Source organism: Microtus pennsylvanicus, chromosome 7 (assembly GCF_037038515.1).
Source record: "Microtus pennsylvanicus isolate mMicPen1 chromosome 7, mMicPen1.hap1, whole genome shotgun sequence".
Classification (NCBI taxonomy): Eukaryota; Metazoa; Chordata; class Mammalia; order Rodentia; family Cricetidae; genus Microtus; species Microtus pennsylvanicus.
In genome coordinates this window covers 95,493,992-95,509,882 of record NC_134585.1, presented here as the reverse complement: position 1 = coordinate 95,509,882, position 15,891 = coordinate 95,493,992, and the positions used below count along the sequence as shown (strand labels likewise).

Genomic DNA, 15,891 nt, shown 5'->3' with positions numbered 1-15,891 from the left:
AGCGGCCTGGCTGTATGTGTTCTTGAGGATCACTGCTGCCCTAGAGCCCCCAGCATTTCTCTAGAGTATGTGAAGCTCCTTCTCCTGAATCCTAGACATTGGCATCCCTACCCACGCTCTGATGTAGCTTCGCCGGAAGTACAAAATTGGTGGCGGCAGGACCAGAGCTGAAGCGATTCCTGTCTTACCAGGAGACAACAATGACCTCAAGTGCTTTTTAGAAACCATTCTGAGGATCAACCCAGACCAGCTGACTCAGAATTTCCAAAGAAGAGCCCTGGTGTCCCATGCATATTTACAGATCTATTAGACTAGGCCGAAGAGGCTTGCTGCTCTCACGTACAGCTCCCAACTGATCTCACATCCCTGGCTAGGCCCACCCCCGCCCCCACTGCTGTCTTAATCTTACTACGTACAGGGCCTGTGCATGGGCGTGTGTGGACACAGGGGTATTTTTTTTTCTAATAGTGGTTCTCACGATGTTTTTGTGAGGTGTATGAAGACTAACTCTTGTCTTTGTTTGACTTGACATTTGTATCATGATGTATCATGATATGAAAACTTTCTTCCTTTCTTCTTCCCTTGCTCCCTTCCTTCTGCACTCTACCAACTGAGCTATATCCCCAGCCCTAAAAGAGTTATTTTTCCTAAGTGTCTTGTGTTTAACATAGTAGCAATAGATGCTTAATGGGTATTAGTCTCTTATACAGTTAAGAATTAAAGCCGGGTGGTGGTGGCGCACGCCTTTAATTCCAGAACTCAGGAGGCAGAGGCAGGTGGATGTCTGTGAGTTCGAGGCCAGCCTGGTCTATAAAGCGAGTCCCAGGATAAGCTCCAAAATTACACAGAGAAACCCTACCTCAAAACAAAACAAAACAAAACAAAGCAAAACAAAAACAAAACAAAACAATATAAAGAATTAAGCCTACAGGCTGAGACTTTCCTAGACTCAATTCTCTACTGCTTGTTCCTCTGTCTCCATCTGTGAAATGTGGATTTGAGGAGCATTTACCTAATATTTGGCTTGTTCTGAGAATTAAATGAACCAATTTGTGCAACCCGCTATCATATAAGAAGCATTAATCAATATTAAATGTTAATCAAAACACAAATAAACCTGGTCTAAGTCGAAGCAAACCCCCAACTGGTGCCCCTGTCAAGCTCATGAAGTTACTGACCATATAGCTAGCTCCTCAGACACTGGGACTTCCCCAGGGCTTTGAAGAGCAGACCACTGTGGCCAAGGGTCAGTGGCCACCCCATGGGGAGCCCCATGAGGCTTTGAACACCAGCAGCAGTGATGACTCAGTTTCTTATCATCTCGCTCCTGGGAATGGGGGAAACAAGTAGTTTGGGGACAGGAAGGAGGAGGTTCAGTAGGGGAAGACAGGCAGTGAAGGGCAGAGCCCCTACAGGCCATCCTGAGTTTTCTGCATCTGCTCTTGTGTCTTGGGCCATCTGCAGGAGCCTTGAAAAATTCCCCCACCCCACTCCAGAATGTCTGAGTAGTGCATTTGCCATGGACCCCTCTCTGGTGGTTCTAAAGGTTTCTCTTGGTCAGGGAAGCCAGTGAGTTTGTTACCACCTCTGCCTTACTTAAGAAGGCCAGCTTGGTACCTCCTTTCCAATAATGGGGAGACTGGAAAAGTTCCTCATGAGCCAATCTAGGTGCCCACGTCTATGTCTACTCTAAAAACAGAAACCAAACAAAACACTTAAGGAAAATTAGGCAAATGAATTCTGCTACCCATAACAATTGGACACTTAGTTGTGAGACTGGAAAACAACAGAAGCTCTAAGAACAATTCCTCACAATGGAAAGTGAGAATGATTAAGTAGATTTTCTTCTTCCTTCTCCTCCTTCTCTTTCTCCTCCTTCTCCTTTCCTCCTCTTCATCTTCTTCCTCTTCTTCTTCCTCCTCCTTCTTCTGCTTTTGTTTTGTTTTTCAAGACAGGGTTTCGCTGTAGCCTTGGAGTCTGTCCTGGAACTAGTTCTTGTAGACAAGGCTGGCCTCGAACTCACAGAGATCCATCTGCCTCTGCCTCCTGAGTGCTGGGATTAACTAGAAGTGCTAAATTTCTTCCTTCCGGTTTAGGGTGAGGCCCTAGGACAACCTGAAGGGTGTCCATTCTCCTGTATTTCCTTGTGGGTCCAGGTTAACCAGCCGTGTATGGGACCGTCCCACCTGCACCACAAGGGCTACAACCTCTGCTTCTTATTAGTCATTCTGAGAGATGTGACCGTCTATGGCTTGATTTCTGTACAAAATCTGTACAATTCTAAGTAACAATACAAGGACAGAATGAGAGACAAGCATAGAGGCACAGAGCGCTTAACACATTCGCCAGACCTATGTGTAAATGCTAGACAGGGGGACTTTTCATCTAGAGGGTGGGGATGACATGGCCACTCTGGGCTCACTTGAGAACATGCACACGTGGCAGCTGCTGCCCTGGACCATGTGCCAAGTCAAGAGTGCACCTCTTCTCACACTCAGAGACTGCCTGAACATTATTAGTCAAGGCGTGTCATGCTGAACTCTGGGTTAGCTTTAGTGAACAGGCTTAGAGTCTAATCCCAAAGGCTAGGAGGATAGCTCTGGGGTGCCGGACTTGAGCGGACAGTGACTCCGAGGCTGAGAGCCTTTCTTATCCTCAGACGATCCGTCAAATACAGCTTTCTTTGTAGTATCCCTCACCGCATAGCTAAGGTTCCTGAGAAATAAGGGTAAAAGTGAGACAGGCCTCTCGGTTAGAACCATGGTTTGGGACAGGGATGCTAGTGACATTTGAGAACCTCCACCCCTCCCACATGTGGAAAAGTTATCCCCAGACATTGTCTCACCATCCGCTTCTCTAAACCTAGGGAACCTGAAGGTGAGCCAGGACTTCATAGGTAAACACTTATGTATGTATGTGTGGGGGGAGGTGTTGGTTTATTTACTTACTTTGTGTGTGTGGTGGAGGGTAGTGTAGGGTGTGCCATGGCAAGTCTGGAAGCCAGAAGACAACTTGTAGAGTGATTTCTCTCCTGCCATGTGGGCTCATTGGCTTGAATGCAGGTTTTCAGACTTGATATCCAGTGACTTTACCTTCTGAGCCATCTTGCTGGCCCATATTTAAGTAAATATCTTAAATTCTTATGCACATACATTTTATTCATAACCTATATTTGTCTCTATACACATGTTTTCTGTAGAAAAAGACAGTTATAAAAGTTAGCTAATTATCCCTCTCTTTACCTCCTAGTTGAAAAAAACATAGATTCCTCTCCTCTTCAAATTTTTGAGCAGCCAAAGGTTTGGCCTGGAATAAATCAAACACTATTTACAGTTCACACTGGATTTGAATCGCTTAGCACATTTGAATTTCAGGCCTCGAGTTTCATATCAGGAAGCTGAATTCAGCCAAACGTTAATATGAAAATACCACTAATCAGAGCATAAAATTATACTTTCACCAGTAACAGCTACCTTTTGCTAAGGCTTGAGAAAACACACATTCCTTAACTGCCTTTCCTCGGCTATCAGCTCAGCTAGTGTGTGGACATAACGCTATATGAACTAGATGGCGGTTATTTTCTTGAGTTATCAGTGTCCGTTTTCTTAAACCACTTTTCTTTGGTATGTTTAGTACTTCTGGCTGTGTGCCACCGCCATCCAACCATGATGTTCTCAGGAAATATATTTTTCAGGCTCACATAGGGAGGAAATAAGAAGGAAAGATGAGGTTGGATTGTGTAACGTGTCGTGGAGTTAGCTGTGGAGCTATTGGCTGGTTACCCATGTTGCTCTCTTCTGTTCATACAATGACCCCAGATACTCAAGACGGTATCATTAGAAGAGTTGGATTGAGTACAGAAGTCTACACCACAAGAGCAATTATTATTTCAAGGGCTGTGAACTAGATCCTAAGCAACTTACGGGCAATCGCTGTATTTTATGCCTCTTTGAGCTCTTGGCAATCTAGAACTCAGCCAGAGAAAACAGGTGGAAGGTAGGCTGGGGACATGGGTGATGGATTCTGCTGCCTTGGGGAGCCAGCCTTGCTGTGTTGGATACTTTCACTTGCCATCCCTTCCTGCACTCTGTCCCATCTGCCTGCTGGCCATCATGGCCATCATTGTCTTCACTTTAAAGCAAAGAGTCTAAGAGGCTCGACTTCCCAGTGGGGCACAGAAGATAAGTGGGCTTCAGAATTTGCTCTTTATTTTTACTTATTTTATTTATTTTTTGAGACGGGGTCTCTCTGGGTAGCCCTGGCTGTCCTGGAACTCATTCTGTAGACCAGACTGGCTTCAGACTTGCAGAGATCCCCTTGCCTCTGTCTCTGGAGTGCTGGGATTGAAATCTCTCCTCCAGGCTGGGACTCTAGAATCTAACACAGGTCTGTACTGTCTCCAGTGAAAAAGCTCTTTTCCCTGTGAGGTGCAAGGTGATTGCAGAGGCTCTGCAAGTGTCATCTGCTTCATTACATACTGAGCCCAATAAAGGAAGTAATCGCTTTATAGTACTCGAGATAATGATATGAGTTGGTCTCTTTTTTTTTTTTGCTTAAAAATAATCAGATGAAAATGAGAACTCATAAAGGTTGGAGTTCATTCTTTTGTGTATGTCTTTGCATGAACTGAGCTTGAGATATCAATTAGTTACTGCTAACCCTTGACTCCCCATAACCTCACCCTCTACAGATACAAAATCAAATTTACAAGTCATCTGAGTTCTGCCAGTCCTTCCACCTTCTCGCTTTCTTCTTTCTCATTCGTAAATGCTTCCAGAGGCCTGCTCTGTCTCTCCTAGCCCCTCACTAGGCTTTCAGGTTCTTGCTGCTTCTGTTCAGTTCCCATATCCTCTCCAATGAGACAGTTCTAAAACCCAAGCCCACACTGACATAAGGCTCACCGCTCCTCCAGAATTTCTCATCCCCAAGAAGGTAAGCAGCCTCCACAGTTCTTTCACGTCCTAGGAGACGGCCCCAGACCTCCCAGCATGGACAGTGTCTCCTTCTCACACTCGCTCTGCTCCACTGGCTGGTTACGCCCACATCTACACGTCAGGACCCAGCAGTTCCAAGTCTTTTTCTCCACACTGTATTCCCTCCATGGGAGCCCTATCACAGCTTGTCCAAGCCCTCTCCCTGCCTTCGTTGACCTGACCACATCAAGGGCTAAAACTTGAACACGTTTTTCTTTTTGCATTCTCAGCTTTCCTGAGTAGATCTGTAGCGACGTCAAGCAGATACCAAAAAGGGCTAAATCTCAGCAGAAATTAATGCTTGTGTTGAGTCTTAAGGGTCAGATCCACTGGTTCAGAAAATCGGAAAGACAATTTAGGGCAGAGAGCAAAGTTTAAATGAGTCACAGAGGTATGGACCTAGTGGACAAAGGGTGGCTGTAACAGAACTGGTGTGTCTGGAGTCAGCCAGCAAGGGTGGTGAGAGCTTCACACTGTGGGCAGCAAGATGCTCTTCAGCATCTCTGTATGGACTCTGCTACTTGGGACAGCAGAGCTAAACCTCTATCTGAAAAATGAGGCTAACCCAGGCTGTCTGGGTGACAGCTACTGGTGAGGCCGAGCCGAGGGCCTGTGACATAGAGGGGTCTTACAGGTTGATACACAGCCCTGTTATTATCCAGTACAGTAGCCCTCACCTCCAGGTGTTGTTGAAACAATGGAACAGGACACCGGGGGAGTCAAGTGCCCTAGGTTGTTACCCACATAACGGTAACTTTCACTGGAACTAGCCGACTAGAAAACGTTGACCCCTTATGAGTCTTTGTTCCAACTTGGCCTTTTTATTTGTTTCAGTACTGCGTTTATTATTTATTTATTTTAGAAACACCTTTATTCTTTTTCTTTAAGTTTTTTTTAACTTTTTTAATGATTTATTGAACTTTATTTTATGTGCATTGGTGTGAAGGTGTCAGATCTTGTGGAACTGCATTTTCAGACAGTTGTGAGCTGCCATTTGGGTGCTGGGAATTGAACCCAGGTCCCCTAGAAGAGCACTCAGTGCTCTTAACCGCTGAGCCATCTCTCCAGCCCCTTACCTTTATTCTTTACTGACATGCATTTCCCACCTCTTCATCACCCAGGCACTGTGTTTTCTCTCTTTGGGAGTGAAGGTGTCAGAAGTCTGTTCACAGTGCCGGTGCACACAATACTATTTATTACAACACCCTGCCTCTAATTCACCATCCCAAACAACCCAAACAGCCCAAAGTGGTTTTTATGCCCTGGCTTTTCCATGGAGCTGGAAATAAATCTTGAAGGTTGCAGTTTACATCTGCCAGGAAATTAATTCTGGGATGTTTGCCCACATCCCCTGGTGTTTTGTTTGGCTTTTTTAAAAAAAATAAGAAGCCCAGGTGTCTGCATGAATACCATCGGGACCACAGGAGGCCTCCGCTAGCGTTTATCGGCTGTTTTTGAAAAGATGGGAGGCAGGATTAGAAATCCTCAACGCCTCCCTTATCTCCCAAGACCTGACCTGGATGCCTTTGGGGTTTCGTGGTCAAAACTATGTCTATTAGTGCATAGCTGTCAGCACGGTGCACCAGAGCCCTTTGATATTGAGTTCAAATGGAAAGAAGAATGTTTCCCTACTGCCTCCTCTAGCCACAGTTTACCACCTAATAGATGATCCTACGAATCTATGACTTAATGTGTATGAGCTGGAGCGGTCACAGCTGAAGAAGGGAGCCTGCTAGCCCGGCAGCGTCTCCTCCGAGGTGTTTTGTGTAGCTGTGTCAGCGACTGAGTGTCTCCTGTTCAGGGTTGGGGCACAGCTGCCTGTGCGGGAGAGGGTTCCAGCAGCTCTCCCTTCCGCCACGGTGGGCTGTTTCCAGAGCTGGGAAGACAGCGGGGAAGGAACCGAGGGCCTGTATGTGGTGGCTTGGCTATTCAGGAAGATGGGGTGGGGGTGGGAGACAGACTCTGGCAGTGACCACACACACACACACACACACACACACACACACACACAAGACACAGGAAGGACCTTGAGGCCCCTTTGTAGGCTTGTAACTGCTTTCTTGGCTGTCAGAGAGCATTGTGGTTCTTCCTGAGATTCTGAACTCCTGCTGTGACATTTGCTTGGAAACTGACCTCTGAGGGCTTAAGACGCTGGCTTTATTCTTTCCCAATAGCTGTGCTGGGTTTACAGTTCAGCATTTTACACTTGACAATCTTGTTGCCCTACATTCTTCCCTAACCCCCAGGATGGCACAGAATCGTAGAACAAGATAGCATTTAAAAATAGGCTTCGTGACCTTCTTAGAACCCAGTATGTTGTAACTGACAGGCTTGTCACAATAGGCTAAAAACATCCAACCCAGGCCCTCGGCAGGGGGTTCTGTCATTAGCTCTGCCTCTTACACACATACGTGCTCCAATATACATGCCCATCAGCCAGGATTTTAACTCCAGGATTAGTGTAAGTATCAGGGGGAAGGAGGTCACTTGCTGTGAGGTAAATGGCCTCCCCATGAGAAGACAAAGCTATACTGTGAACCACACCTCAGATGGTCCCTTGGGGGCCTTTGGCTCACATTTGAAGCAGTTTCTCCTTCTTCACCTCAGTAAGAAAGTTGAGGTGAGGGGTACTTGACATTCATGTTTGGTTTTATAAGACCTTCCTCTATGCCACGTCATCTGAACTACCGGCCAGTGAACAGCTAATAGACAGTAATTAAAACTCACCATCTCTCCAGCTCCCAGGGCCCAGGCGGCTTTGGCTTCTGTCCATAGCATTGTCCTGGCCAGGTGGAGAACTATGGATCAACTCAGGACAGTTTGTGTCCTCAAAGAGACTCTTTGAAGGAAGCAAATGACTGTGCTTCTCCCCTGATGAACAACTGTCGTGAATGAAGACTAACCTGGCGGGAACTTGAAAGTCGTTTGATTATTGATGTCCGAGATATTTTACAAAAGCAACAGTAAAATGGTATTTATAAGGGCTTCTCTAGTCATCGGACAACGCAGTGTGCTCTAGAGGCTGAAAATGGATTCTGCCCGGAGGAAGTTTGTTTCAGTGAATCTTGTAACTGGGCTTGGAAGGACCACTGTAACAAACCTTCATGTGGTGTGAAGATGAACATATATACAAAAATGAATATATATATACATATATATATTATATACACATGCCCCTTAGACCAGTTTGGGGCATGAAGTAAACCATCAGTATTTGTAGTTGGTGTTTATTTTTTTGTTATGTTTTTGCAATGTTGGAAAATAAACCCAGGACCTTGTACGTGCTAGGTAGACATTCTACCATTGAGCTACACCCCTGGCTTTCTAGTCTTTCAGTGAGGCACCGACTAAGGCCTTTACAGACACTGTCTCATGTGTTTATGAGCCCTTAGAACAAACCTCTGAGATTGGGCACAGCTCAAATTCCAGTAAGAACATCAGAAGCCACGGGTAGGAAACAGGAAGAGAGAATGGCAGAGAGGACTGCCCCACACTCCACTGTGCCCCCTCCCAAAGTGATGATGAGGAAGAAAATGGATCAGATGTTTTAGAATAGAAGCGAGCATTTGAGAACCTGCTAAATTTTGTGTACTCCAGAGTACCAAGGTCCCCATCTAGGGAAACATGACAGGAAACATGACCATGAATCAGCTGCCTGATAAAACAGCCAGGATGGAGCCCACGTCATCACAGGATTCAACAATGTCATTGAAAACATCAGCTGTTTATTCCAGTATATAAAGACATGAGGTTCAAAGAGAATGTGCTAGATAACCTTGGAAGTCACGTTATTAGTCATGTGTTTAATTATATCAGCCCCCACACACACCAAGAATTATTCCCAAAGTGCATCACAACGAAGTCGTTTTATAACTTGCTGCTAGTTTTTCATGATGTATAGAATCTTGTTCAAAGCATAGAGCTAGATCTGCCCATCGGGGCTTTGACATCTAAACCAATTCAGAAAATTCTTCTTGACTCCCTAGCAGGAGAAAGTACTGTACCGGACACCACGTCCAACACAGCACGGCCCTAACCTCAAAGGACTTATTACCACTAGAGCTCTGTTGGCCCCCATAGCTACCAGCAGCTCCATAAAATTTAAAACTTGTGCTTACAATGCATTCGTGATATCTTTAGTATTCCATAGCTATGTGAGATCACTGTCCACCATGCTGGGCAGGGCAGACAGAGAACAAGTCTGCAGAAAATTTCTCTAGGCTGTGTGGCTCTCGGGCAGGAGTCCTCCACTAACGTCAGGACTTTGTGGACGGCCTATGGCATACTCTCAAAGAACCGTGGGGCACAGCCATGCCTGCGCGGGAACTTGCAAACTCCACCCTGAGGACATGCATAGATTTGCTTCTGACTTCTGTTGGATGTAAGGCAAGGTTCTCCACACTTCTGGTCCCATCTGTTTCTGATAAAGCAAGGACAGAGGACCATAAGACTGAAGACATTTCATCCCAGGGCTTTGTGAAGCTAGTGAATTGCTAAGAACATTCTCGGGGTAATATCCACTGCTAAAAAACAAAAACAAAAACAAAAAAAAAATGCTTAGAACAGCTTTCATCTCCCCAAATCATTTTGATTTTATTTTAGAAATTTAATTTCAAGATGATTCTAATTGCCATTTGTTTGTTTGGTTGGTTTTTGGAGACAGGGTTTCTCTGTATAACGTCCTAGCTGTCCTGGAACTAGCCCTCATAGACCAGGCTGGCCTCACCTCGAACTCACGGAGATCCGCCTGCCTTTGCCTTCCGAGTTCTGGGATTAGAGGTGTGCACCACCGCTGCCTGGCTTGTTTGTTTGTTTTATTAAGATGATATTTTTAAATTTTTATGGTAGTAACATAGTCTACAATGTATAAGAACCATAATAAGAAAGAACATTTCTCCCTTTTCAACCACTATTCTTTGCTCTGTTGGAAATGCCATTCTCCCCTAGTCACTGTGAGAAACATCACAGGTTGCCTTAACCAATAATTACTCTACTGTGCTGAAAGAAAGCCCAAAGTAAATCCTCCACTCTGTTTTGGCACTCCATATTGAATTTCTTTCTGTACCTAATTTCTCCTACACCAGCCCCCCCCCCCCCCCCCCCCGCGCTCCTAGTCTCTAGCAAACACTATTTTATTTTTATGCAGGTCTGACTTACTAGTCCCCTCAGTGAGTGTGAAGATGTGACATTTGCCTGTGTCTAGTTTATCTTATTTAAACACACGCCAGTTGTTAACTTGACAAACAGCCAGAATGGGATTATTTATTGCTTATCTTTGTCAAACATGTCAAATTTAAACATGTGTTCCGGGGTTTGGTTTTGTTTTTTGTTGTTGTTTGTATTTTTGAGACAGGGTTTCTCTGTGTAGCTCTGGCTCTCGTGGAATCCACCCTATAGACCAGGCTGGCCTCGAACTCATAGAGATCCACCTACCTCTGACTACTGAGTGCTGGGATTAAAGTGTGTCACCACTGCCAAGCTAGTAAACACTTATATTCTATTAACTCAGTCCCGAAGCCTCCTTGCTCAAACAGCAATTGCCAAACCTGTCTCCCATAGTGGTGCTGCTGGGTTAATTACTGACCAATGGCTGCAGACTGGCTTCTCCCGCTGCCAGAGAGTTTATGCACTAGACACCACACACGCACACACAAAACTGAATAATATAAGCTGTTTCTGCCCGGAAGAAACGAAGACTCCTTGGTGTGTGATCTACTGAAGTCCTTTGTCTTGTTTTAGGACTGGCCAGTGTTAATCTTAGCAATTAAGTCCTGTTTGCAAGGCAATGATTGACTGAAGAAAACCTATTTCCTTTAGCTCTGTGATGTATCTATTCTTACTTGTATTTCTTAAAGAAACACCAATCCAATTTCCTTTTCAGTCACGTGAGTTCTTTAAGCCTTGGCCCTGTTGATATTCTCACCCACCCAGGTTTCTCCAGGCCCTTATCAGTTAGAAAATAGATTGTTTTGTTTTCTTCACTTTTATCAAGAACACTGAGACGATCCCATGGGAGCCTCTCCCAGGGCACTGAGCCTAGGCAGGACAAGGAGTTCAGAAAACCCAGGGATGGTAGGTTTGTAACACCTTGGGGTTCAGATACACCCCCCTCATAAGAGACTTCTGTGCTGTGCTCTCATATTCTGGGGTAGGCTTTGGATAGGAGGGGTTACAAGGAGTGAACGGAGTCTGCTTGCTCCTTGCCAACGCAGTAGAGCTTGGTTCTCTGCTACAAGCTCTTTGTGTTTCTGGTTTCTTAATTTCTCCTTAATCAAATAAACAGGGGTTTGATGCTTCACCCTACCACTTCTGGGAAGTTTTTAGTGCTCTAGAGCAGGGGTTCTCAACTTTCCTAATGCGTCAACCCTTTAATACAGCTCCCCATGTTGTGGTGACCCCCCCCACCATAAAATTATTTCATTGCTGCTTCTTAACTATAATTTTACTACTGTTATGAATTGTAATATCTGATTTGCAAGATATCTGATATGCAATCCCAAGGGGATTGTGACCCACAGGTTGAGAACCAATGCTCTAGAGCCTAACTTTCCTGGGCTACCAGGTGAGGATAAACAATATTCATTGTTCCACTTATAGGACTCTTGTGAGCACCTGGAAGACTCCCTCCATAAGCCACACCATGCTGGATGTGCAGTGTAGGCTCTGGGCCCTGGTGTTCAGGGAGGCACTCTGGGCTGGAGCTGGACCGTGGTTCTACCCTTAACTCAGCATCTCTGCAGCTTCTTCCACAGCACGGGAAAGGTTCCATCTGACTTCCGGCTCCCCTGGAATTAACTGAGTCTGAATGCACTCAGCGGTGTAACCTAGTGTTCCCTGACGTGTCCCGATTGTTTTCTGATCTATTTCTGCTTAAAACCCCACAGCGGCCTTATGGTATTCTAGGGATTGTCTGGAGTGCTCCTGGTTTTAGCCTTCAGTCCCTGTCCTGAGAAACCCCTCAGTTGGCCAGCAACATCCCAAAATCCAGCAGAGTAAAGGATCTGGACCCAAGCACTCGCCACTTCTTGCCCAGTGCTCTTCTCTGTGTTTTGCGACTATCTGGGGAGGGTTTTTCTTTTTGTTTTTGTTTTGTTGTTTTTGGTTTGGGGTTTTATCAAAATGTTGGTGCCCTGGCCTTGCCTCTCAAGATTCTGAAATAGAGCTTTTGGCATCTTTTTAAAGCTAGCCAGTGCTCCAAAACTTGAAAGAGGACGGCAACCACTGCTCTGCTCTTGCAGGTCCCCAGAGATCCCAGTACTGCTCCCTGTGGTCAAGCTGGCCTCCATTTCCTTTCCTCTGCCTGTTTTCTATCTGCTTCCTCCTCAGGCCTCTTCCTCCAGGCAGCCTTCCTGGGTCCCTCCCAGACCTGGTCCTCCTCTTGAAGTCCTGAGTCTTTCAGGCTACCCTCCCTGTCATTCCACCCTGCACTTCTTGGTTTACGACAATCTCTCCCTCATCAGGTTTGAGTTTGTTTCAGGAAGAGATTGTTATCTTTTCTCCTTGTACCCGTGGAGCCAGGCAGGCTCTGGCATGTTGCATACACTCGGTAAATATTCGTTGAACAAATTAATCAAGACAAGGCCATCTGACCTCTTGTGAGTTACATTCTAAGAATCATGGGCACAAAACCCCCAGTGTAAAACAAATACCAGTACAATATAATTACTTCAGTAAGTCTCTACAAGTGGGGACCCCAAATCCATCTAAAAGAAATTCTTAATTTTGTTCTTTTATAGTTCTCTCTCTCTCTCTCTCTCTCTCTCTCTCTCTCTCTCTCTCTCTCTCTCTCTTTCTCCCAAGAAGAGAAAAAGGACATTGGGATAATTCCGCTCTCATCATAAAGTTATAAATGGCAGTAATTTCTCAGATGAAATCCTTTTGGCCGCCTGCTTCTTTGCTTTCTTCTTCCTGGTTCGTCCCTCAGCTGGCTAGCCTGTGTGTGTTTGGAGAGAGCCAGGAAGGTTCAACACCAGGAATGTTTCTCTCTTTAAAGCTCTTTTATCCTCAGGCGTTCTGATCTTCAAAGCAGCCAGTGTCCACCGTGACCCCACTCCCTTGCCTCCCCACGCTGGGGAGTGAGAGCCTTGAGGATTTGTGTCATTTTGAGGCCTTGCATATTTGGACCGCCTTGGCCAGCTGGGTAGCACGGTCTCTGTTAACTCTTCAGGGATAAGGGCCTGCCATCATTTCCAGGACCCTTGCACCCCTGAACCTAGGCTCATGAAGAAATTAATGCCAGACCCTGGAGTTACACAAATATTAGCTACATAGTTCTTTTTGTGGGGAACCTATCTCTTGGCCAGTAGCGTTTCTTCTGTCTCGTTGTCTGCAATTAAGCCTCATACTCTCTCCACCTGTGTGATTTTCCGCAGTGCCTGGTTCTGGATAAGTTTGAAAGCTATGATGATGAAGTTCAGCTCATCCAGCGAGCCCTGTCTCTCCTGGAGGAAAACAGGTTCTGGGCTGGAGTGGTATTCCCTGACATGTACCCCTGGACCAGCTCCCTGCCTCCCCACGTGAAGTACAAGATTCGGATGGACATAGATGTGGTGGAGAAGACCAATAAGATCAAAGACAGGTGATGGTTCAGTCAGGGCTCAAGGGGTTTCTTCCCCATCCACAGTGAACTGTGTTCAGTAGAGACGGAAGGATTAAGGATGAACGCAGCCCATAAATCAATGAAGATAAGCTGAATGGGAGGAGGGCTGATTGATTTGAGAAGACCCAAGTAGATGGAGCAATCACCTTGTGATTCCCAGACATTGCTGGAGTTATTCCTGTGATCCAAACTGGATAATCTGGGAACATTGAGGACAGTGGTTCTCAACCTGTGGGTCGCGAGCACAACAACTCTTTCACAGGGGCTGCAGGTCAGATATTCTGGATATCAGCTATGATTTGCAACAGTAGTAAAATTATAGTTAAGAAGTAGTAGCAAAAATAATTGTATGGTTGGGGGTCACCACCTGAGGAACTGTGTTAAAGGGTCGCAGCATTAGGAAGGCCAAGAACCATTGATTGAGGAGAATGTTTCAAGAGATTGAGCTCTAGGGTAAGTTTTGCTTGTAAAATGAGTGGGTTGCCCATCCGCACTTACATCCTTCCTCCCTTCCTCCTACACCTTTTCAGGTACTGGGATTCTGGTCCTAGGGCTGATCCTGTCGAAGACCTGCGGTACATCTGGGGAGGCTTTGCCTACCTACAGGACATGGTTGAACAAGGAATCACCAGGAGCCAGACCCAGGCAGACGTTCCAATTGGAGTCTATCTCCAGCAGATGCCTTATCCCTGCTTCGTGGATGACTCGTGAGTCCCAGGCCCCTATCTTCCTCCCTGAGCTGAATAAACCAGGATGCTCTCCAGGCTTCAGTGTCTCCCAAAGGAATGGCGGGGACTGGGACCAGACAGGGGAGACTAGGTTTCTGACTGGAGAAGCTGCTGGCTCCAAGCTCCAGACAAAAGCAGAGGAGAAAGTAAAATGGGAGGGTGTGGGGGTACAAAAGGGACTTCAGAGATTAGAGCATTAGGAGTGAAGTTGGAGGAGGAGATGCCCACTGTTTAAATTTCCTCTTTGCGGTATGTTTGCTATGTGGAAGGTTCTGGTTGGAGCGTTTGCCCACTGACTGCCAGATCGGCACATTTGGGCTACATGGCCAGTAGGTCTGGTTCCTAGGAGCCTCAGAATCACACGGCTCCTTCCCTAATTAACATTCCTATGATGTATGTTTGGGGGAAAGGTAGAGGAATGTGTCAGATGAGCTCTGGCCACCTTCTCTGACCGCCCCCATCCTAAAGCGGGGCCTTCTGTTGGCTAGTAGCATGCTAAGCAGCAAACAGCCCACTGTTTTGTTGAAAATGGATTTTCGGAGTGCTGGAGAAAAAGACAGAAAAGAAGAGGTGCTCAGAGGCTTATCACCATGATAGATGAATCAGAAACACTCCCTCAGCTATAGTATGTTTAGGGATTTAGGTCCTGGGGTGTTGGGAAAACTGGGAAAGTCACTGTAGCCCGTGCGTGTGGCTGTGGGGTTCAGGAAGCAGAGACAGCCGAACATGAAGGAGAGTCCAGTTACCAGATGGCGAGGTCGGAAAGAAAATAAAGGCCAGCATGAGCACAGGAAAGCCGCTCTCAACGCTGTGGCCCCATCAGTTCTCCAGCTCGACGGCGGAAGACGGCCGAGATAACAGTGGCTGTTCTGCCGTGAGCTTTCCTTTGGATAAGAAGCAGAGATGAGAAGTGGAGCCAAGGGCAAAAACCCAGGTCCACTTTCAGGTCACAGAGGGAGGGGCTGGCAGGGAACCGGGTAGGTGTGGAGAGGCAGTGGGTGGGACTCGGGGTCATTCAGTACGGGAGAGTCCTCTGGCGGCTAACCCCAGAAGTGCATGCTTTTCGGTTGTTTGGCTCTTTCCCTAGGGCCATTTTGAGTGAAACTATCCTCCCACGCTGGCACTGGGCCCTTCCTGTGACAACACCCAACAGTTTCAATAGATAATAATCCCAAGGGCTTTACTAGTGCGCCATTCCCAGGGAAAACCTGTAAAGCTCACCCTAACTTGAGTTCTTCGTGTCAAATGCATCTCGCTTGCTGGGATCGGATCCCAGGATGGAGCTGCTCCACTTGTGCCCGGCTGATGGAAGCAGTGACGATGGAATCACTGATTTCTTCCAGTCACAACCTGTGGCAACCGGTTTGCAGTCTTTCCCACAATCCTTTGCAGTCACGGTCTATCCTATACGACAGAGGTGGTATAGTTTTATTCCTGCACTTAGGGAGCGTTCATCTGGGTGGTCTGGAAAGACAAGGTGGCAAGTGTGAAAGGTATTTTTAAAAGTTCAACCTAGCATAGGTCCCATGATTTATTTTTCTGCTTTCCTTTCCTTTGGACTTCATTCTCAACTCTTCGTTGGATAAGTATT

The 15,891-nt window shown here is 46.2% G+C and overlaps 1 protein-coding gene across 1 annotated transcript in view; it reads left to right on the top strand.

Moving 5' to 3' along the window:
* The window catches only part of Abca4 (ATP binding cassette subfamily A member 4), a 125,073-nt gene that overhangs the window by 46,444 nt on the left and 62,738 nt on the right, over positions 1 to 15,891 (top strand). The window contains exons 12-13 of the mRNA XM_075981478.1: positions 13,346 to 13,551; positions 14,103 to 14,279. Coding sequence (XP_075837593.1) covers positions 13,346 to 13,551; positions 14,103 to 14,279 — 383 coding nt within the window. The remainder of the gene's footprint in view (positions 1 to 13,345; positions 13,552 to 14,102; positions 14,280 to 15,891) is intronic.